The sequence below is a fragment of the Tasmannia lanceolata genome, unplaced genomic scaffold, assembly GCF_043159265.1.
Source record: "Tasmannia lanceolata isolate RefF3 unplaced genomic scaffold, GAP_Taslan_0.1 ptg000015l, whole genome shotgun sequence".
Classification (NCBI taxonomy): Eukaryota; Viridiplantae; Streptophyta; class Magnoliopsida; order Canellales; family Winteraceae; genus Tasmannia; species Tasmannia lanceolata.
Genome location: NW_027518692.1, coordinates 20,082,457 through 20,107,176, shown reverse-complemented (window position 1 = coordinate 20,107,176; position 24,720 = coordinate 20,082,457). Strand labels below are relative to the sequence as shown.

Below are 24,720 nucleotides of genomic sequence, written 5' to 3'. Positions count from 1 at the left end.
GGACCTTTTTGATAAGTGCACCCAATAGTAAATGTCCCCTAGCTTAACAAATTTCCAAACCTTACTTACCCATTACTATGGCAGACAAGAGGGCTTCACTATTAAAGCTATTTCCACTTTAAAATTAGTATTTGAACGGTGAGAAAAATGAGAAGAAGGTGTGTGCATTTATAAAAAAATAAAGAAATAATTTCCTCATGTGCATTCGCAGTCTAAGGAAACACGTAAGGTGGATTGCACGTGGCACACTATCATTGGACCTTAGTCTAAATCAACGGTAACCAATCAAAGGAGACTAGATTTTCTTTTCAAGAAAAATACTAAACGTAGGGTAGCTGTTAGGCTTCTTTATCGGATCCATTGCTTCATCAGGGGACCCTAAATCTTGTAAAAGACACTAGATCGGATGATTCTAGGACCCTTGATGTTAGGGTTCCCTTTATTAAATCTAAACCGTTTATTTTTGTACTCTCGTATTTTAGGCATGTTTTGTATCTTTAGAATGTACCGAAACTATGTAAGCATCGTTTTAAATTTCATTTTCGGGTATAATTTCGGTGTTCACCGTAACTGGAAATTTCGGCCGAAAGCCCGACATTTTTGTAGAAGCTCACGAAATGTCGATTTCGTTCATCTGGGCCGGTTTGGATACCACATATATTGTATTTGGATTTGGAATTGAGTTTTGAATACAAAATGAATAGATCCGGCAGCTCATGTTGAGGGGGAGAGAGACGGAAGGGGGTACTTCCTATTGGAGGGGAGAGGTTGAGGAACAAAGAGGGTGAAGGAAACTACCAGATCTGTGGATTTTCAGTTTCTTATTTGCACAGCTTATTTGGATTTCATTGTCGGTTGCTGAATTGGAAATCCAAGAATTTGATCCAGATCCAAATTACAATGCAAAAAGGGCTGCAAATATGAGAAATCCAAATCAAATTCTTCTCTGCATCCAAACGGGCCCTAAAGAAATAACAATTTAGCATTTTACCGAAATTTCAACTGAAATTCCTGATTTTGACCGAAATTTGGTAGATTTATGTGGTTTCAGTTTCGTAACGTTTCGGTTTGGGTCGAAATTTACTCTTGATTCTCTAGAAGATCGGTGGTCTCGATTGCTCACACATACTTCTACAGATCTGATCATCAGTGTTATGCGGTGGTGACTTTATACCTGGCTGTTCTCTTTTTCCAAATAAAAAAAAGGAGGAGAATTTGGAAAAAATTGGACGGCGAGTGATCTGCCACGTGTACGGTCCAGACGTGGGAGGTGAGGCCGGATTATCTCTGACGTCAGAGTTTTGCAGGTGTTGGGGCGCAGAGACCGTAATAACGGCAAACAGGTCTGCGTCGTGGGCTGACGCATTTCCGCTTTTCCCAGTCTGCCTCTCTATGACACGTGTCGTCACCTTAATTGCTGACGTGTCAATGACCTCATCTCGTCAACCCCTCTCTCTCTCCCTTTTTATTTATACAAACCCCTCAAACCCACTCCCTCTTCGTAAAACACCTTCTCTCTCTCTCTCTCTCTCTCTCTCTCTCTCTCTCTCTCTCTCCAAATCTCCTCTCTCTCTCTCTTTCTCACGGAATTTTTCACGGCGATGGAAGGGATACGGTGCCTGCCGTTAAGTGACGGTGCCGTGAGAGAATTAACGGAGCCTAAGGCTTCGCTAACGATAGACGGGGCGGAGCCCACAGAGAGGAGGATCCAACGGCTGATATCGGAGAATCCGGTGATCATATTCAGCAAATCTTCTTGCTGCATGTGCCACGTCATGAGGCGGTTACTGGCCACGCTTGGGGTCCACCCGACGGTGATTGAATTGGATGAGGTGGAGATGGAGAGGGCGAGGCCTACGCTCGGGGCGTATAATAGCAAATCCGACTATGGTGCGCCTGCTGTCTTTATAGGTGGGGCCCACGTGGGTGGGCTAGAGAGCCTTATGGCCCTTCATCTTGGAGGCAACCTCCTTCCTAAACTCCAAGAAGTCGGTGCCCTCTTGTTCTAATCTTTATAAAAATCTGTATATACTATGTTTTAATATTTGCACAAACCCAGCTTGTCTTTTTCTCTTTTAAAAGCTCTTTAAATACTAAAAAACAAGTATGTTGGTGCCAATATAAAATCATGGTTGTGTGGATATCATTTCCCTATATATAATATCTGTGATGAAGGATTGATGGTGGTGGTAAAATTGTAATTTATCTGTATTGTGTTGGGTAAAGTTTCAATGCATTTGGGTTTGCCTTCTTCCTCCTCCCTTGTAATATTCTGTTTTGGTGTTTGAAATGGGGGTGTAATTACTTATTACTCCATGCTCTGAGTAATTTATTTTCTTTCTCTCTGGGTTCGTCAGTTTCTTCTTTTGGTATTCTTATGCTTTTGATGGCGACTCATCTTCTTGTTTTAATGCTTTCGAGGGGTGTGTTTATGTTCGGAAGGGAGTGGCCGTATCAAAGTTAAATATCTCGTTTTTTTGTGTTTTTACATTTATTTTTTATGTGGTTAGCAGAAAAGGAGATGAGGAGGAGGTGTATTATGGAAGAACACGTCATGTCATGTCGTTGCGGTTGGGTAAAGTAACTAACAAAGAGACAAAATTCCTTGAGGATTGTGCTCATTTTTATTTTTTTTCTTTCTATTTGTCCACTAATAAATTTACCAAGGGCGCTGATATTCTCTCCCCCCCCCCCCCCCCCCGCCGCTGGCTCCGTTAATTCTATATATACGACCAACTCCATAGAATGATCCAAACCATTCATTTGATGGGCAATAATGTAAATAGGTTGTGCCCCAAAAATTATTTCCATAGGATGATCACAACCCTACAATCTATAGAGGTTGCATAAGATGTAGTTTCTATTTAGATCGGAGGGCTAGGATCAGCCTATGGAAATGATATTTTGGGACGCGACCTATTTACGTTTATGGCCCATCAAATGGACGGTTTGGATTATCCTATGGAGTGGTATGGGCGGGGCCTACGTTGTTCAAAGATGGGCCCACCATTCCACCAGCGGTTTCTGTTGGGCCCACCAACTGTTCCTGTTGTGTGTGTGGAGAGAGAGAGAGAGAGAGAGAGAGAGAGAGATACCGGTCAAATGGTGGGAAAGTGACATATACGTTAAATCCTAATGTTTAACGTTAGCCAGCCGTCCGGGGGAGGATATCAGCGCCCTATATTAATTGCCTTAATTATCAAGTATGACAAAATTCTAGTCTAATGTATCAATTAATAGTTTTAAAAAGACAAAAGTTTAATCAACGTTTAATTTTAAGTCCAATAATCAGTTTGAGGCTCAATATTGCATGTCAAACCGATTATTTGACTAAAAATTAAGGGAAATGATTTCACCACTTCAGTCGTTGAGTATTTACCGGGCTTGGAAAAGCTTTCTGAGAACTGTAATATTCTCCTGACAGCCTTTTAAATACTACACGACAAGATGTGTCATGCATCTTTTCAAAAGGAGTGGAGTGGTAAGATCATTTCCCTTATTAATGTAATTCAGAGTCCAATAATCGGTTAAGGGGTTAGAATCGGTTGTCAAAATCTCAAACGAATAGGTAGAGTGTCAAAATCTCAAACGAATAGGTAGAGTAATATAATTGTTTGATCATTCGCTTCTAGTAAAATATTCTTATGACGTAAAAATTTTATTGGCAAAAAATCACTATGGACAAAAAATTTCCTTCGATTTTTTCGTTGATGTTGATATGATTGCTCGTTCATCCATACTGTAAATACCCGAATTAACCCCTTATAGATTTCATTCCCCTCTATTAAGGAGGAGGGCATTTTGTCCAAAGAGATTTAGAATTAGATTATATATATATATATAAAATAAATATGTACATTATTATAATAACGGATCTCATCCGTCCATGCAAATGCATAAAATGCAGAACCCTGATCTGTTTGGATGTTACCGGGTCATTTGAGTTATGAGTGGGATCGTCGCAAAGAACCCTATGGTGAGCCCCACGGCGATCTCGCTTTGTAGTTAAACTACACTCGCATTAGGTCATGGCCTCCATCGAGACGTAACCCTGAAGATAACTGTCAGATCATCTTACCCTTAATCAAATCTTGTATGCACAAGTCCGTTCTTCTTTACTACATCTACTGAGTTGAGTCACATGGGGGTGGATACATTTACCCCATTGGCCCACTGTTAATATACCATTTTGGTCAAGTGGTGTTTGGCCTCCAACTGCATCTGTAAAATCTTTTAAAAACTTTTTAATGTTTCATAAAAAATTCTGATAAACCTTTTATCAAATCCACCTAGTTAGGCTATTTAATAGGCCTACCATTCTGACAAAATTGTAGATGTCAATTCCTAAATTTTAGGGCGAAGAATCTCTTGTTGAGTATCACTATTGGTCTTAAGGGTTTGCTCTAGGATATAGCTCTATCTGAATGTGACTTTAAGCTAGAATTACTATAAGATAGACTAAGATTCTAGAACAGGTCGACAGACCAATAAGATCCCTCAGGTCTAAGGACATGTGAATGGCCCTGACTGAAAAAACAAATTTAAACTCTCTTGTCCACAAGTTGATCTTTATTTGATCCAGTTGGGTTGCGAGATCCAATTGTCGCACCCACTCTTCTTGCTTAGGGTCCACTACCTAGATGACCACATCACGACACGTGCATGTAGGCAAGACTGGTGCTAGTTGTATACAGAAAGAGATGTCCAGTCTCCTTCCCAACTAAGAACTATTAAGGCTTGTATAGAACCGAGATGTCATATCTCCTTGCTCCCTTGGATCTGTGAATCCTTTGAGCATGACATTTCTACTATGTTACCTAAGGATGAACATATGTCAATAGACGAGCACATCACACACATTCATTATTATAATTACCCATTCATGTCTTGAAATAAATATTTATTGATTAGAAAATGTCATTCTACTGGCTTTTCAGGGCATATACTCTAACAAAGCGGTCCTTCAAGGTATTAGACTTGCCAATGAGAGTCCCCTCAACGTTATTCGATGGATGATCGGAAGTCATCCCCATCCTTGGAGGTCTTCACAGCTAATGGATGAGATTCAAGACATAGTTGGATAATGCTCTAATCAAATCGTTACGTTAGAAGGGCAGAATATAGTGAGGCTGATGCTCTTGCTCATGCAGGTGTGAATAGGCCCAGTTTGGAGACATTTGACTTCCTTTCCCATCGAGGCTGTTGGATTTTACTTTGATGTATTTGATCCTTCTCTTCTATCTCCCCACTTGACCTGACCATCTCGGTCTTGGTTTTGCTTCTTTCTTCTTAATTGAATTTCTACCATTAAGAAAATAAATTAGGGCTATAAATTAAACACGTTAAATATGTCATCAAAGTCATAATTTGTAATTAGAGACATACCTTAAGGTTAAAAGTGCGTGATTGATGTCTAACCCCTTCTAATCCTGTAATTCGAGAACCTAAACCCACCCAATCTAGGTGACATATGCCTGACTTTACAGACATTCATAATTGAAGTCCCATGTCCCTTAACCTAGGTGGCAACTCTATCAATTTCCAAAATAAAGTTGGAAGGAGCGTATTCCTCTAACTACTCTTGAATTATCTAGGGTCAAAAATCTATAAATTTTGCGATTTCAAACTGTCACTATAGAGCTAAAAGCCTTTACACCTTTCAAAGTCTGGGAATTGATATTTACATTCCATTGTTTTGATATTGACCCCTCTCTCTCATACTTCCCTTTTTTTTAGTTACAATTGTAAGTCAACTTTTTGAAAAATATTTCGAGAGATTTGCTAGGCAATTTTGCGGAAAGCCATTTCACGGCTGATTTTTGCATTAGAGAACAGCCACCTCAGATGAATTAAATGAGTGAGACAAAATCTGCTGAAAAGTGAGCCTATGTGGCTTTTCTCCCATGCTAAAGTCAGACGTGAAATGGCTTCCCGCGAAATTGCTCATCATGTCCCATATTTGAATTTTTCGAATATTACATTTGTTAGCAAACATTAGACACTAGGGCCCTGTTTATATTGCAAGAAAAGCTTATCTGACGTAACAAAATTTCTTGCAATTTTTATCTTTCCATGATTTACTGGGAAATGATATGATTATGGTTAATTTAGTGGAATATCATCATAAATTGAGGGTCCCTCTAAATAAAAATTAAATAGGATTGTTTGATAATTACCGTCATCATTTTATTGTGAAAATGTAGGAAATTTTAGAAATATTTTTCTTTTCAAAACTTTTCCAGAAAATTACTGCAATCCAAACAGGGTCTGAGATCTTTTTAGACAGGAAAACTTGATCGACAAAATTACCCTCTGAGTAACTCTAGCATCACAATTTCTCCGCCCATAGTTTTTTTTTTTCTAAATATTTATGCTATTTCAATCACTTTTATAATAGGGTCCGTTCACTTGTTTTCTCACTGCAGGAAAAGAAAAGAAATGAAAGGAATCTAACGTGGAAAAATGGAAAATAAAGGAAAAGAAACTGTGACGGGAAGCCTGTTTTCTCTCTGTTCACTTGCCCAGAAACCGAGGGAAAATATGTAGGAAATTGGTAAATATGCTGTTCACATGCCTGGAAACCTAGAGAAAACTAGAGAATTACGAAACCCTTCTTCAACAATTACCATAATACAACCACATATCCAATTCGTTGCAAGTTCAACTGATTTGTAAAGCCCCAAACAACTATAACAAACAATTATCATAATCCAGAGAATAGAATGCAAGTTCCACGGGGCACCCACAAACCCACCCACATATCATCAACACCCACACAAAAGACCACTACTACATAATCCAAAAACCACATAGTTGAAGATAAGCACCCTACCAACAAAACACCATAATAGCACCCACAAACCCACCCACATATCATCAACACCCAAACCCAAAAAAAAAAAAAAAACAGAATAAATTACCCATATCATAAAACACAGAGATAACAAGAAAGAGTGAGTAAACAATGTATCAGACCAACTAAAAATACCGAGAAAATGCCCAGATCCATTCAGAAAACCCACATCTTAAAGAGGTAATGTTGGAATCTATTTCCCTCTCCAAGAGGTGCTATTCTAATTTCGCCCCCGTTGGAATCTGTTTCCCTCTCCAAGAGGTGCTATTCTAATTTCTCCCCCGTTGGAATGAAATTTTTATTAAACTTTTTAAATCAAATTTAATATTTTAATTTTTTTTTTTGCATTCCAATTCAAGGGGAGTCAGAATATGAAATCGGAATAAGATGTTCATTACAATCCTACCTCCCGCAATCCAAATGCACCCTTTACTTATCATCTGCTAACGAAAACCCATATTTAGGCCTACATATTGGATCATTTTGGATCATTTCCTTTTTAGAGATAGCTTATTCTTAATTTCTACTTACTAGTTGTAGATAAATCTGAGAATTTGCTATCCATCCGATCAGCAAATCTAGGAATCATTCTCACCTTAAACATGGGTTCTAGGTCCCTTGGCCTGCAACCATCTGTCATGGACGGGTCATTGTGGAAAATCATACCAAAGGGACGAATCCTGATTATCCCATATTTGCTCTTCATATGGACTGTTAAAACCAGAAAAGTCACCACTTTGTTTTACTACCCAAGGCTTCGATACATTTCGAAATCGAGAAATCTCTACCGGAGCAAGTCTTATAAGAGAATAATTAGCCGATCCAGATTTGCCATCCACAATTAGGATCACTTGATCAACGGTCTAGATTGGACGTCCATCATCCACTAGTCTGATGCAAATCATTTGCATTGTAACAGAGTGAGAATGTTTCGTTCCTATGTTTAAAAATCTCATTTTGCTCCAAAGTTATACAATAGGGTAACGGGTCAGGTTGGGTTGGGCTTCGTTTCCCGAACCAACCAATCCTAAGACCCATGATTTTTTAACCCTGAGGCTGATACGGGTCTGGTAATGCAACACTACCCTTGTGGCCACTGATTCTTCCCATGCCAAATAGAGATATTAATGTTTGGAATCTTAAGATAAAGAGCTTTAAAATGCCCCCATTTTGATTCAGTGGCAGAATCATTAGGGTCTTGTGGTACCTACAAGATGAACGATCCCTATCACGACACCATGTCACACATGTACAGTGTAATTTTGAGTCCAATAGTTGGTTTGGGGGCTCACCATCGGTTATCATAATCTCAAACGAACATGACCTGTTTTGGATTTTGAGAACCGATTATCAGTTTTGGAGTCACAAAGGGCTCTAAAAATCCAAAATAAACATGGACATAGCAATTAGCGGGTCGGGTCGGGTCAGAGTTGGAGATAATTTCGATATTTATATTGAATTATTTTATTTATTATGTTTTTAATCCCCGATATTCAATACTATAGAAATGAAGCTCAGCAATGACCATAATTTAGATAGGACACATGCTTAGGCCCTCTTTGAAATGTAGGTTTACAGGTTCTTTCCATTTTTTAGTTTTTTTTTTTCCAAATTTAAATATTTCTTTATGAAAAGGTCTTTACCAGCGGTTAAAACTACCTGCACACATAGTTTTTTTTTTTTTTTTTGAAAAAAAGGCTGTTTTACTTTTACCGGTGATATGACCGCGGGTATAGATATTAAACTATAAGATCGGTGATAACTATTGTTAATGGGAAATGTTATCAGCACTACTATATTTTGATGAGGGCATTCCTCGTTTTATTAAAAGTACGGTATGGCCCGCACCATAGGATGATCCAAACCGTCCATTAGATGGGCCACCGCCTAAATAGGTTGTGCCCCAAAAATTATATCCATAGGTTGATCCTAACCTTCCGATCTGAATGTTAGAGGGTTGATCCTAACCCTCTATAGATCGGAGGGTTAGTATCAACCTATGGAAATTATTTTTGGGGCACAACCTATTTAGGCTGTGGCCCATCTAATGGATGGTTTCGATCATCCTATGGTGTGGGCCATTCCGTACTTTAATAAAGAGAGGAGTGCCCACGTCAAAATACAGTAGTGCTGATAACATTTCCCTTGTTAATTATTATCTTTTCCTGACTGCCAGAACCTTCAGTGAAAGGCAAACCTTCACGGACTATATATCCACTGGTATACTTGCATGTACGTACGTAGAATGCCATGTAAAAATTCTCCCAAAAAAAACATAGCAGGGCTCAGATTATTGAATAATCCAAACCATCCAGTTGTTGGGCCCTGACCTAAATGTGTCGTGCCCCTAAAATCATCTCTACGGGATGATTCAAACCCTCAGATCTATTGAGGTTTTTGTGGTATATGAATCCCTACATATCGGAGGGTTGGGATTGTCTTAATTGAACGAATATAGTAGTAGGGAGAGTTGGGATTGTCCTACTAGAACCAATATACTAGTAGAAAACGCTTAGGAACTAAAAAAAAGGTAGTTCGTGCCTAGACCGACGGAGTAGAAAGACTTACCAATTGAAGAAACCATGTGGGAGCCTTACCACTCTCCTTCAGAAATTTTTGGACCTTATTACGAGTCAACCTTGAGGACAAGGTTGAAATTGCAGGGTGGTGGGCGCGGGCAATGGGTTTGGCTAGGTACCCCAAGGCTTGCGCTGCATTTCTAGCCAACTCTGTGCATTTCTCTCCTTTGATGTTTGCATGCGGCGCAATGGGTCTGGCTAAGGCACCCAAGGCTTGCTCTGCATGCAAATACCAAAGAAGAAAGTTCACACTCTCGCCCCTTATTTCCCTATCAAGAGGCTCGGATGGTGTCAACAAGGGTTAATGAACACCGATCCAAATAATCAGTACTCAGAATAAAAAACAAACAGGGCCATAGCAATTCGAGGGTCAGGTCAGAGTCAGAGAACAGCTTAATTTCGATTTTTACATTGAAGTGTTTTACTTATTATCTTTTCTAATCCCCTTGCATGACTCAGGTTTCATTCTAGTTATGCTCAGTACCATAGAAATGAAGTTCAACATTGACAATAATTTACTAGTCTCTATGGGTATTATGAAGTGCTTTTAACTTTGTTCGATTCTAATCATTTGACTTGTTGAATAGTTATAATTGTTCATTGGGCCACCGGAATCCGATTGGTGCCACCTATTTGATGAAGTTTCCGGTATCATATGGGTGGCATCCTGGGTGTTCTTAAGTTTTCACAGGGAGAAGATTAATAGTAGTAAACTGGTAATAATTCCTACTAGGGAAAGTGAGGAAGAAATACAGTAATATGGGAAGCAAACAAGAGGTCTAGTGCCAAAAGGAGAAAAGGTTGTAATTGCACATTGAAAGTTAATTGTAAATGGAAAAATTGCCAATGGGGGACTTCAAAATACGAGAATTGCCAACGGGGGGACACACTTTTGAAAAATTGTTTAAGAGGGGTTGATAACCCCATTTAGAGTGTTAATAACCCCCTTTTAGAGACTTGATAACCCCCATTTCGTCCCTCTAACAATTTTTCAAAAGTGTGTCCCCCGTTGGTAATTCTCGTATTTTGATGTCCCCCATCGGCAATTTTCCTTGGTAGATTGTACTGTGCTCAATGGCTGGTAAGGCATGCATTGTGAAATCCCAGTAACATTTCTTACCTATCAAGGATCGGATTTGAGTCACATCTATTAAAGAAGAAAAGAGTAAGATCTTGTTACCTCTCTAAGCAAGATTAATAGACTTAACTTGCATTGCTCAAATTATACATGTGTACAACTTTGATATAAGATAAAGAAACCAAGCTTATATATCTAATCAGGAAAACAAAGAACCACTTTAAACTTGTGGCAGAACCTAACTATGTTACAAACCAAACTCAAATGAAAACAAATGCATACAACATACAATAGTTTTTCTTCTCACTTCCTGATGAGCTTAGACCTCACCATTTCTATTGATGTGGATGAGGATGCCGATGAGAGGGCAGATCTATCAAATTCCTCCTTGTCCTCTGTGAATGCTTTTGCTAGAACACTTTGGATTTCCAAGAATCTCCTCTTTTTCAATACTTGCTCTTCTGTGTTCTCTAAGGCAAGGTTAGCTAGGTCATCATTATCCATGATCTTGTTAAGTACCTCTGAGCAGCGGGGAAAGAAACGTTTCCCAAGCTCCACTGTGAAGAAAAGGCCATCCGTAAAAGGTTAGAAGTGTTGTAAAATTGATAAATGAATAAGGTGAAAAGTTTAGAATAAAGTCCTTGGCCACAAATGAAAACCAGAGAATAAACTACCATGTGTTGGCTTAACTATACACAGAAGAGAGGATGCGTGTCTATTTTTAGAAATCAGGCCCCTATTGATTTAAATTTACCATTGATTGCTTGGTGGCCTTGATTACTACATTCCATAAGAAATGCAAAGTGTACTAACAAAAAAAATGGTCTCTAGTAAAGGGCTAGTGGTCTGACCAGCTCATTTTAGAACCAGTGTACAAATGAAACACTAATATCTTATACCTTTTCTTTCAACAATTTATTTCGTTCATTCTCTAATTCTTATTTTTCTCCAAGTACTTCCAAAGTGTTCAATGTCTTAAGCCTAATGCCTTTGAAATTTCATGCTAATTATATGTTTTTCATTTTGTAATAATTTTTTTTGAATGAATAAAATTTTCTTATTCATATTTTTTTTTCATTTTATAATAAAATTAATTGTTCGAAAAAATAAACTTGGGCGAAATAATTACTTAAATGGTTGGTGGCAATTTTATGAATAAGAAAGGCACTTCTAAGGATAAGTAAAATAAAAAACCAACTCACCAATCATGAATGGAACAGGGCTATTTTTACTTAAACCAACACCGAAATTAAAGCATCTAATACTAAAGTATATGCGGGTGTTTAAGTACAACCAAAAAGTCCTGTATGCAAACTTAACCACAGATGTATCTCAGGTAAAAACAATGTCAAGAAATATGTACCGGTTTTGGAGAGGGCTCTCAACCTAGACAGATGCTCCTCATTGATTTTGAAAGGTGCATCATTTAAGTCCATTGTTGTAGCCTGGTTTGCAGAGGTAATCACAGAATTTGCAGGCAATGGTAACTCTGAAGTGCCATCTACTTGTGCAATCTCCATGGCAACTTTTGCTTCTGTGGGAAACAATAGCTTTGCTAGACCAACTGCAAAAATATCACCATATACAAGTCAAATAATATATGCCTGAAACATATATTACGCAGGAGAATCTGAATTCAGATGCAGATAATAAATTCATCAGAAATACTGTTTGACAAGTTCAATTGTGAGGGATAGAATAGAGGAAACTGTGCAAGCAGGGTCTGAAGGAGCTAGTCACTTTTTTAGAGCAAATATTTGGTCTGGTGTTATCAGTTGTCATTACCTGTGAGATGGTTAGAATGATGGAAAAAGATGGGTGTTTTGGTTTGGTTGAATGTTCTTTTTGCCTTTTTAAATAGGATAAAAAATTATTAAGAAAGCAGCGCCAGAGCAGAGATTCCCACACGGGCCAAGATCATGGAAATATAAAAACACCAAAACCACATGATCCTAACAACACTTTCAAGTGCTCTAAGTGTGGTGAACTAGGTCACAAATCTTCCGATTGCACACACCCCCCCAACCCCCGCCCCCCCGCGCAATCCAAGAAAAGTCACCACATGATCCTACTCAATTCTGGCTTCAACCGGACCAAGATCATGGAAATATAAAAACACCAAAACTACATGATCCTAACAACACTTTCAAGTGCTCTAAGTGTGGTGAACTAGGTCACAAATCTTCCGATTGCAACCCCCTTCCCCCCAAAAAAAATCCGAGAAAGTTTACCGTAATTGACAATGAATATGAAGATGTTGACAACATTGAAGAGGAGGAACCTAACTTTGGTGAAGACCAAAATGAACCAGATGATGGCGTACATTATGTTGAAGCAATGATCGTAAAAAAAAGGGCTGTTTTCAACCCAAGGTTGAATCGGAAGAAGAATGGCCCTGCATCAATGTTGCATCGCCTGTGTGTGTGTGTGTGCAGGTGGGGAGTGGGGGCGGTATGTAATGTAATCATGTAGTTGCAAGAATATTGTATCGAGGGAGATGGAAGACAAACTGAAACTAAAGATGAAGAAACAGCCTAAAATAAACCACAAAAATACCATGGATTAAAGGAAAATAAAACGTTCTAGGAGTTCTTTGGCATAATCACTGGGTATGTACATGACATCCTCACTGCTGATGTCACAGATTTCTACTGTTTATCCACAAAAAACTCTTGCAAGCATTCCCCCAACTACTCAAAAGGGCTATTCCAAAGTATGGACATTAGTCAAAGAAATGGAAAAATAACTTTCTGAAAATATCTAATCCTTTTTTTTTTATTACATTCCATCTCATTCATCTTCCCGTATTGCAGTCCTGTCTTTTCTATCTTCTAGGCAAAGAGCTCAAAAAGGTTTTACTAACCTTCAAATGTTGTCACTACTTCGATGGGAAAGAAACTTAATACAAGTTATCTTTGTTGGCCAAGACCTCTCGTGTCACGCCTGTGCAGTTGTAAGACACATGGTCCAATTTTTCTTAAATGACAGCAGATTATATTAATCAGTGTTTAAAAATGCGGATGTGACGTCGAACGCGGCCAAGAAAAATCCTTGTCGAATCTGCGTGGACACGGCCAATGACGCAGTTGACATGGTCATAACCCAGGAGAGTCAAAGGAGTTTTTATTGACTCTGGGGCAAAACGCAGAATGCGGATGTGGTGTAATGCAGAACACAGCCAAGGTAAAAGGGACTCAACTTGGGAGAGTTCCGAGTCGAGTCAATGAGTTTTTAAACAATGATGTTAATATTAAGAAAAGAAAACGGGATCCCCCGCAACCGAGATGGTCAGTACAATGAATCAACAAGAAACAAAGAACAATCGGTTGCACTAAATTTGAGTCAAATAATCAGTTGGGGACTCCACAATCGGTTGCCATAATCTAAAACAAGGGAAATACTTTGAAAACGGGATTCCGTTTGTAAAATAAACATGACTGAAATGACCCTTCATTTGACCCCTTTAAATGTGTATTTATTGCTTTTATGGGGATTTGAGCTCCCTCCATTTGTCTTTTAGTGGACGTGGCTCGAATGGTTGAAGCCCGTTTTATTTTCCAAAACGGAATCCCGTTTTCCTAGCAGTGCTCCTAAAACAAGCAGGGCCTAAGGGAACCTCAAGGAGGAACACAGTCATACAACTCTAGGATTGAAAAGAAATATATCTAAAATCCTAAAACCATACATACCATGGAAATTGAATTTGTTTAAAGGATTGAAGTGGTCAAGCCCAGATAAGCTACTGTTTCGTTTATTCCTGAAGAAGTAACGAAGATCTATTCCATAAAACAAAAGCCATAACACTTACTACAAAGACAGAGATTGAGCCAAAACAAGACACTTTCTATGTAAACCCTCATTAGCTAATGATCCACAAAATGATCTTCACACAAGACAATGATCATACCTACATTCTGAATAATATGTGAAATGGACTTCATATTTTTAATGTCCGGAAAAAAAAGTTTGGGGTTAAATGGGGATAACTCACCTCTACTTTCAAGGTATAACAATTTCGAACGCAAGTCATCACCAGCCATTGCAAGAGAAAGAGAAGCTTCTCCTAGTAGTGGATCTCTTCGTTCTGCTTGCTCTAATATCTCTATACATAACCGATCATTTGGAGAATCCATTCCTTCTTCGGTGAACCTATAATAATCCACAGACTTGGTAAGCCTCTTGCATATTTGAATTGCCTTCCTTCCATCCAATGTAAGATCAGATGGTCGAGCCCCCTTTGTTAGAAGAGACACAATTATTTTAGGTTCTTTCCGTATTGCAGCGACATGCAACACAGTGTATCCCCTAGGATTCTTAAGGTTGACGTCCGCAAGACCAAAATCTAGAAGCTCCGTTGTAGTTTTTGAATCACAAAATGCTACTACATAGTGTAGTGCATATGCGTCATCTAGAGTGGTGTGCCTCTCTTTGAGCAACATCCTTACTAATTCAACGTCATCAGAATCAAGGGCCCTATGTATTCTCTTTACATGTTTATCCGGAAAATCCGGGCCTTCCACTCCACATAAGCCCAAAATTGTACGTGAATCAATAATTTTCTTGGCAACATCATGGGGTAATGCCTTCTCCAGAGTTACAATATCAATATCAGACTTGACTACAATTTCAATGCATCTGGACAGCAATCTCCCACAAGCTTTATCACACACGTTTGAAACATGTAAGACCACCAGAATGTCATCTATTGCCACCTTGTCAAGAATGTCAAGGAGGCGCCGCTGCAATAAAACAAATAACAATTACTATATAGTCATCTCATTAGAAGAGAAACTGATACCCAATTGCATACATTCGAACATGGGTATATGTTAACTTACTCCTGAGATCCCAAAAAAAAAAGAAAGAAAGGATGAAAGTATTTTTCTTCATTTTATTCTGAATGGCAAGCATTTTCTTCATTAAGTTCCTGAACTGCAATAAGTTCAATCCATGTCTAACAGTTTCCGGACTTGATACCATGTAATAGTACATCCTCTGCATTTCATTCTATGAGTTTTTCATAAAGATAGAATTCTACAAGTATTAAGTATCAACCCCTGTTTGGATTCCAAGAATTTTATGAAAAAGTTTGAGAAGGAAAGTATTTCTAAAATTTTCTACTTTTTTCACACGAAAAAAGATAACTTGAACCACCTCTATTCAAGTTTTACTAGGAGGTAGGTACTTTCAATTCTCGCTATTATCTCTCTAAATTAACCATAATCATATCATTTCCTTCTAAATCGTGGAAAGAAAAGTTATCCCAAGAAAAAAAAATCCATCATATCAGAAATGTTTTTCTTGCATAGATAATAAACTTTTTATACCCAATTCTGTAAAATAAAATACAATCTATTTCTTGTATAATTCCTCAAAATCAATCCAACCCATTTCAGGTGTCCTAATCCCCACATCATTACTCAAAATTCCACTACAACAGACAACTACTTATAACCAACCAGCAGAACAAATAGAGTCCAACATTCAAATTGCTCAAACAATTAAATCTCAATAACAATCGACGCACTAGAAAAGAAAAAAAAAACAGATAAAAAAGAAGAACAAGGGTACCAACCTGATAAAGTGTAACCAATTCAGCAATCTGAAAAGTAAAAGAAGCATAGAGAACCTCCACCATAAAATTCACAGCAGGCCTACACGCTATATGCGAACAACCATCATCAACACAAAAACAAACCTCTTCAGGCAAGGGTTTCACCTTCCCACTGTAAAGATAAGAAAGAACAGTCACCAAAGAATCAATACCCACATCAAAATCCCTAGCAAATTCCTTCAATTCCACCTTCCCACCTTTCTCATTCGCGGCCGCAAATACTTGCCGGAAAAAAGGACTTCTAGCCGAGAGTATACATCGGTGGACCGGAACCTGGAGAGACCCGCCATTAATAACGATTGAAGCATCACTGTATAGATTGAAATCTGGGGATTGGATTAGGATTTCTAGGTTTTCGGAGAGGCGGCGGAGAGCGGCGATTGTGGGAGGAGAGATTTCAGAGGAGGAGGAATCACTGTTTGAGATGCAACTGATGCTAATGTTTTCGTTTGAATCGGAAAAGGTGGAAAGATCGGCCATGAAAGTGGGGAGGAAGAAACCCTAGGAGAGAGAAAGTAACATTTTCAGAGATTTCCAGGAAGAAGAAGACGAAGGTGGAGAAAGTCAATAGACTGAAATAGAGTGTTGGGTTGGGGTGTTTTATTATCAAATTTGTGTACGAGATGATGAGGGATTTGCTAGGGACCATCGCAGAAGGAATTTTGCGGGTGGCCACATGGGCTTAGATTTTGTCTTATTGATTTAATTCATCTGAGGTGACTGCTCAGAAAGGTTCCTAGCAAATCTCTTGAAAATAGGACAAGATGAAGATCGGCATCGGGTTTTGGAAGTGGTTAATGAATGACAACCATTTTAAGTATAAAAGAGATTTGTGATAAATTCGCACCCCCCTAGGATAATTCGCACCACTGTAGAGTTAAAAAGCGTTAAAGTCTACAACATAATTCACGTTCAAGGGCGCGGATTTTCCAATGAGGAGAGCGAATTTATAATCTCAGAGGGGTGGGAGACCGTGTTTGAAACTCATTAATTGTTTTTGTATGTGTTTCTGAGATCTGATAATTACAACACTCGCTTCTATTTTCCGCAATCTCCGTATCGAATAGTACATGGCTAAAATAGGTATGGGTGGTGGTGGCAATACCAATCTAACACCCCCAGTCAAAAAATCAGAATCGGGTTCTTATCGGTCTTTCTAGAAGGTCTTTAGAAGATGTTCATTATCCCATTTTCCTTTGTTGGTGCATAAATAGAAACTTTTCTTGTTGGTACATAAATAGACAACAAAAGTTATGGGTTTCTCTTCACTTCAATCTCTTTCCTAGGAAAACAGCAGAAGATTACACCCCCTCAACTATAGCCAATTTCCAATCGGGTCACTGTTGTTTCACTTTCATCAAAGACACCACCTCAGGTTTCCGTGGGTTTTTTTAACGGATGGAGAGGAGAAAATGACTGTAATGCCCTCGTCTTCTCCAACTGAAAATTAGGGTTTTCATACTTGAAAACTGAAATCAAGGGTTTGATTCAAACCCTTGTTTATTTATTAACATAAACCCTTAATTTAGGAGTTTTATTTGTCTTCATTCATATCATTATTATGATTTGCATAAAAACCCTAATATTTTAGGCCTTTTTGTTTTGTTTTTATCATTGTTTTTTCTTGAAATGTGGGTTTGATATAGCCATGGGATGGGGTTTTATTGTCTAGAGGTGATGTCTGTGGCCGGAGGTTACGACGGCGGCGGTGGCTGGAGGTGCGACAGCGGCTGTGGGAAATGGCGTAACCCTAATCGTCTGCAAATGGCTTAAAACCAAGGGCATTTCTGTCATCAAAATATTAACCATGGCTGGTTTTAGTCATTCCGTTAGGTTAAACTAACGGTCCGTCAACAGAAGGGGTCTACTTAAAAATGTCAGAAATTTGAGGGGGTGTCTTTGATGAAGTTGAAACCACAGGGACCCGATTGGAAATTGGCTATAGTTGACGGGGGTGTAAATGTAATTATCCCATACTTTTTTAGGCATTCGATGAACCTTGTATACTGTATGAAAATCTTCTTTGGCCTTCTTTCGATACCACAAAAGAATTAGTCCTTGTTTATGAATAAGATTCTTTTATAGTACCAATAAGAAATTAAGGATGTGCTTCAATTGTCAGAATCTGGAATTGGTTCCTTTATATATAGAATGGAAAAAATAAAAATAAAAAATTTAATTAAAAAAAGACCACCTCTCTATGAATTAAGGCAATGTTCCACCTCATACGAAATATTAGTTTAATCACGTGGTCAATAAGGGTTTGGGAAGGCTGGAGGTGAGGCTTGCGGGGCATTAGACTGAGCGCAGTGAGGGTTAGAAATGGCTGGAAAGGAAGGAAAAATAAATCATACTTGGAGTGCATTTTTTTTCCCTGAGTTTTTTTTTTTTTTTTTTTTAAATGGTCAAAATATATTGATTTCCCCTCTTGTTTACCGACCCAACTGCTCTCACACACAAACTAGGGGTTGGGTTGGCATTTTCTCAGGTTGGGTTGGGAAAAGCCAACCCGATTTAAATTTAGGTTGGGTTAGGGTTGAGGCCTTGGCAACCCAACCCAAATCCGACCTCCGTCTTCTAATTTTATCATGATTTTCTCAGGATTATGTTTTTCTTTCTTCTACTTTTCTGTTTGGTCGTCGTAGATGACCTGATCCCAACCCGACTCAGCCCGAATCAACCCAACCCGATTTGGAGGCGGGTTGGGTTAGGGTTGACCATCCTGAACCCGAGGCTAAGGTTAGGTCGGGTTAGGGTTGAGGGAATGCTATCTCGGGTTGGGTTAGGGTTGGCCTCAACCCGACATAACCCGACCTGAATTACACCCCTAATGCAAACAACATTGGGTAAGATAACATCCCTTGGAAAAAAAATTTCCTGGTTGCCAAACATGGGCACATGGCCGACATGAACAAGAAAAATTTAGTACTGAGCTGCAATTTCTTTTAAAAGAGACGAATTTCCCCATTTGACCCTTTCATGATTTCATCAACAATATCATGCCCTCTTTATTTTAATCATCATATCATATATTTTCTATTCCCATTTGAGACATAATTTACCACTTGAAATAAAAGTCAACTTTTGAAGATCTCTAAGACCCAAATCAGATGGTTAGCATACGACTTTTTAAGAATCCATATGCGGTTTCAAAATCGTACAATCGGATGAACAGGATCAAATACGTTTTTGAGCTATGGTCCATCCAGGGCGGTACCCACTTGATAAACGATCCAAATTGACATGGTTTCAGATTTCGGTTTAGGAATGCGTTTCGGGCCTCTCCAAAACCGAAATTTCAAAATTTCGGCCGAAATCCGACCAAATCAATTAAACGGCTATTTTATCTTGTACGGAATTTCAACCGACATTACCGAAAAATTCTTTCGTTCCTTTCCTTCCATAGAACCCACAAGATAGCCATCAAAGAAGGATTCCACAAAACTTTTCCTTTCTTCAACACCACAGGATCGCCGTCCACCCCTCCAAGACATCTATGAGCTTAGAGGGGAAGACCCAAGAAATGCCAAATCTTTTTAGCATGAGGCTCCAAACGTTCCTAGCCACCCTCTAGTGGATGAAGATATGGTCCACCAATTCCCCGGCCTCTATGCATAGAGCACAGTGGTCTATGATCAACATTCCTGTCTTGCACAAGAAGCCAATAGTCTGATCTCTGTACTTTGAAAATTCTTACTGGTTCAAGCCTTCTGTCGTGAATGTGAGTTAGCATACACACTAGCAAATTTTAGACGGGGTTTGGAGTCACCAGACACATTTTGTGCAGATTGTAACCCGCAACGACATGTAAGTGTTGGGGTTCCACGCAAAAGCAAATAGTCCCACATCGGATAAGTGAAATGGATGGGGATGGGTTATAAGGGAATGGGCACTCCCCTTGTAATGGCTAGCTTTTAGGGGTGAGTTCTACCCGGTTAAATTCCCTACAAATGGTATCAGAGCTCAGGGCGAGGAAACCCCGGTTTGCCTCCAAGGGCAGGAATGTCCCTCGGGGAAGATCTCGAAAACCCCAGTGTAGGATATCGTGGATCCCACGTTGCCACCGCATGGAGGGGCGAGTTGTCCACGTTGCTTCCGCGTGGAGGGGGAGATTGTTGGGTTCCATGCAAAACCAAATAGTCCCACATCGGATAGGTAAAATGGATGGGGATGGGTTATAAGGGAGCAGGCACCCTCCCTCTAATGGCTAGCTTTTAGGGGTGAGTTCTACCCAGTTAAATTCCCTACAGTAAGATGTCGTGGCTTTGAGTGAAATAAAGGAATGAGAGGACACAGAAGAATGGGGAGATAGGCTTCCTTAGATGTTTTTTTGAAATGGTTTTTTTTTTTAATTTTTTTGAAATGGAGGGTTCCTTTGATGTTGTGAACAGATTTCTTCTTGGGATACAAATCCTCAAAGCTACAATCTAAAGATCTAAAAGGCGGAGAGGCTGGTGGCTCCTCTTATGCTTACCTGATCTTTGTTGACGAGTTGATCTACATTGTTGGGAAAGTTGCCTTATTTCCCACACATCGTGGGTTACTTGGGTGGGAAGGCAAGAGGCATAGAATAGAAATTGTCTTTTGGGTTTTTGGAAAAACCCTACTATAGAGAGAAAGGGTTTTTCTCTCTTAGGGTGTGGCAAGAGAGTGTTTGGGTGTGTCGGCTGCCTCAAAGGGGAGAGAAAAAGAGAGAGAAAGAGAAGTAGAGGAAAATAGAGAAGGAGAAGAAGAAAAGGGTTTATTCTTTGGGTTTCTTCTTGGGTCTTCTTAAGATTTCTTCTCGGGCTGTCTCTTGGGATTTTCTCTTGTGGGTTTCTCTTGGGTTACTCTTGTACGGTCTTGGGTTTGAGAGAGCAAGGAAAGGGTTGCGAGTTTGTGGGTTTGAGATTAATCCATTGTAATCCTTGTATTTTGTTTTTCTCATATTGGAAGATTGTGTTTCTCGCCCGTGGAGTAAGCTTTGCCGAACCACATAAAATCTTGGTGTTCATCTTGTGGCTTGTTTATTTTATCTTTCAGTATAATTTGTGCACGATCGGATCGGATTGCCCGGCAGATTTTTCTCAACAATTTTAAAGAACCCTGGAAGCCACCCAAGTTTTCCCGATATATATTGTATAATATAGATCATAAAGAGAAGGCACCTCCTACATATTAGAGGGGTAAATAAAACAGAAAAACGTAAGGTTAAATTTCTTCAGAAAGGACAACAGTTGACCCACAGGTCTCCTATTTCTAAATATCTACCCACCCACCTCTCTCTCAGGGTGAGTAGGGATTGTTGAATCTTAAATAACCTCGTTACATTCCCTTTTTGCTAGTGCATATAATGGGATGTGAGGCAATCCCATTGGATGCAAGTAAAAACATGGTAAAATTCAATAGTTCTGTTAAAAAGTATTCTGAGGGTTCTGAAGAATGTGATGTCAGAGGGATAAATAAATTTGAGGAAGATCATTACGGAAACATGTGTCTCGTAATTTTTCCTCTTCGCCTAGTTCATCACCATTGACAATGAACAACCTAAGTTATCCTCATCGTCTTCGTCTTCGTCTAGTCATAGAGTACTTGGGTCTCTCAGTGCTTCTGAATTTCGCAACAACTTATCATAATCGCTGTCGCCTTTCCAATCCTCGTCATCATTGCCTTAACCATTCTTTTTTGTTGAGAAACAACCGATTTTCTTATCTTTTTTTGAAATTTGACAGAAAATTTTCATTGATACTGTGAAAGGTACCAAAATCAACATATTTTATTGATGTCTAACCGAATTAAATCAAATGGAGACAAGGCATCCCACTCATGCAATGATCAGTTACACCATTCCATTAGATAGGGAAACATCTGCTTAAACCTACATCCCAGTAACCACTGATAATAATCCTTTGCAATTAATCTGTGCCCCTTTTTCATGCATAACAGAGCAATCCAACATACACCGGCATTGTATATCACCATTCACCAGACTTAGGATCCCAAAAGACAAGCCCAAACGGGCCATTTTTTTCATTGTCTTCCAATTTTATTTCTTTCACCTCTCACCCTTCTCCCTTTTGGCATCTCTTCCTCACTGGCCTCATCATCTTTGCTATTTTCTCTTCGCTTCTTGAGGAACTACTCCTAATTCTTCATAACAGGGATACATACCAAAACACCGAACTGTGCATTCCCAAAAAATTTAATTATGTAAAATAAAGACGATTTGGCCAACCTAGATGCAATGAAAAGCATGTCCAAAATCAAACCCATCAGATGATCCAAACTGTCTAAACACTAGACTTTCTTCTATGAACCATGGTCATCCAATAGAAGCAAAATCTGGGTTTTGGCCCATCAAAGAGGTAACCATTGATTGAACAGTCCGGTGGACACCATGTGGGCCACTAGTTTCAGGTCCAACTTTTCACTATTCACTCATGATGAACCCTATCAACTCATGTGTATACACATTCACATGTGGGGATTTAAAATGCCCACCATGTACATAATCTGGCAAACCATTCAGATGCCCCAAAGAAGTTGTCAATCAACGGGATTAAATATTGTGTCATACCATCAATTTGCAATTTTATATAGCCATTTGTCATGACAAACATCAGGGAATTCCTGTAGCTTCGTCAGTCAACAAGCACAGGCATGTCTGGCACCAAAAGTGATGGCTCAAGAATGTCCTAATCGACCCATAATCAGAAGAATGACCTGCAGCTTTTTACTAAACTACCTCTATAAGTTTACACACACCACAACTGATGCTCATGAATATGCAACTTTCTTCAGGAGCACTTTCATCCAGAAGTCCTGCCCAAAGCCTATCGAAGCAAATGGTTGAAGATAAGAATCCCATGTGTACGTATCTCTGAGTGAATGTATAAAATCACAGACAGAGATCGACATGCATAGAGGAAGAAAGGGCAAGTTTTATGGAGAGTGATTCTTCTAGCTACTATATGGGTGATTTCAAAGGAAAGAAATGCTAGAATATTTGAAGGCGTATCCAAAAGTCCCCTCTTCTTGTTCTCTAAGGTGATCCCGTTAATAAAATCGTGGGTGAATATTCTTCCTCACTTCAGATTCACTTATTTTACCGATCTCTCGCAAGGATGGAGAGAGATCTTTGGAGACAGGGAGATGATAGAGAATCACTCTCCTAGATGGTCTCTCTCTCCCCCCCCCCCCCCCCCGGTCAGGGAAGGTGAAGTTAAATTTTGATGGGTCCAGCCTTGGCAATCCAGGTATGGCGGGTTGGTGGCATTTTAAGGGATGAATCGGGAGCCACATTATGGGCCTATTCGGGTCCAATAGGTACTTCGGATTCAAATGAGGCGGAAGTGCGAGCAGCCCTTCAAGGATTCAGAATGATGGATAGTGAAGCCATGGATAGCCTTATAGTGGAAGGCAACTCCCTCAATGTCATTAAATGGTTGGAATGGTAATCACCCGCCCCCATGGAGATTCCTGCACTTTATTGAAGAAATTATGGATCGAGCAGAGAATCATGGCATTGCCTATTGTCGCGTAAGAAGATCGGCTAATAGTGAGGCCGATCGATTGGATAGAGTGTGTGCTAGAAGAGAGACTATGGCAATTTTCGACTTTCTCCCTCCTTGATTTTATGTTTTTTCTATTTCAGTTGTCTAATGCTTTGTGTTTTTTCTTCCATTATCCTGACCTCCTCGGTCAATGTATCTTTTTTTGTTTTCAATAAAATCTATTACCGTTAAAAAAAGAGGGATAGACATGCATAACAAAATAAATGCATAATGTGACGATTGTATATCATATAGTTAGCAGAAGCTTCCTAGGTAGATTAGTTAGATGGGAAGCTCGCTTCAGCAGCTAAGTAATTCTCGCTTCCTAAATGTAGGGGAAACACAATTCTCAGCACTTCCTACATGTTTTGCCCTTTAATGGTAGAGATGAGGGATGTGGAAGGTGAACCTAGGCCTACATGTTGAAAAAATGTGAATAGAAGTATTTGGACCCAGTAGTGGGGGCCCACTATAGGTTTCGAATACTATACATCTATTGTTTATAATATTTCCAAGAGAATTTTAGCCATTTAGCCCAGTGTTTTAAAATGCAGATGCGGATCAAAATGTTTTGCAGTCTAAGAAAATCCTAGTCGACTCGGCATGGCGTGGTCTAGTACTCGGTTGACGCAATTGAGCACTCGATTGACGAGGTCATAACTCGGAAGAGTCAAAGGAGTTTTTATTGACTTTGTAGGGCAAAACATGGAACACGACGGCCAAACGCGGAATGCGGCCAAGGGAAAACGGGAGTCTACTTGGGAGAGTCCACGATGATATGGAGGAGTTTTAAAACTATGATTTAGCCCCATTTCTAGTCCTTGAAGCCACTGTTATATATATGATTGCCAAAAGCTCCTCATGGCATCCTGGCTCAGCTACGAGTTTCCAGAATTGAGGTTCCCAAATGTGCATCTATGGGAAGCTGGTTTCCTAGGAAGCCCAAAGCCTAAAGTCTAAAGTTTGGGTGTCCAGAAATCATGCTTTTAAATTTCCCATTGAGATCGACGCGAAACGTTCAAGATATTGTCATTTCCATCCCCACCAAAGCACATAGTGAAACT

General features: G+C 39.3%; 1 protein-coding gene across 1 annotated transcript; it reads right to left on the bottom strand.

Moving 5' to 3' along the window:
* Nucleotides 1-10,615: 10,615 nt before the first annotated feature.
* On the bottom strand, nucleotides 10,616-16,715 carry LOC143845968 (BTB/POZ domain and ankyrin repeat-containing protein NPR1-like). Its single transcript, XM_077354371.1, has 4 exons — nucleotides 16,086-16,715; nucleotides 14,502-15,249; nucleotides 11,874-12,074; nucleotides 10,616-11,067 (listed from the first exon to the last, which is right to left on the bottom strand). The coding sequence occupies exons 1-4, from the start codon at nucleotides 16,602-16,604 to the stop codon at nucleotides 10,814-10,816; spliced, it is 1,722 nt and encodes a 573-aa protein (XP_077210486.1). The 5' UTR covers nucleotides 16,605-16,715; the 3' UTR covers nucleotides 10,616-10,813.
* Nucleotides 16,716-24,720: the final 8,005 nt, after the last annotated feature.

Excerpts from the sequence above, each read along its gene's own strand:
- LOC143845968 (XM_077354371.1), bottom strand. The coding sequence starts at position 16,604 with ATGGCCGATCTTTCCACCTTTTCCGATTCAAACGAAAACATTAGCATC. Across the intron at positions 15,250-16,085 it reads AATTGGTTACACTTTATCAG|CGGCGCCTCCTTGACATTCT; the intron begins GTTGGTACCCTT and ends GTTTTATTGCAG. Across the intron at positions 12,075-14,501 it reads GTTATACCTTGAAAGTAGAG|TTGGTCTAGCAAAGCTATTG; the intron begins GTGAGTTATCCC and ends ATATTTTTGCAG.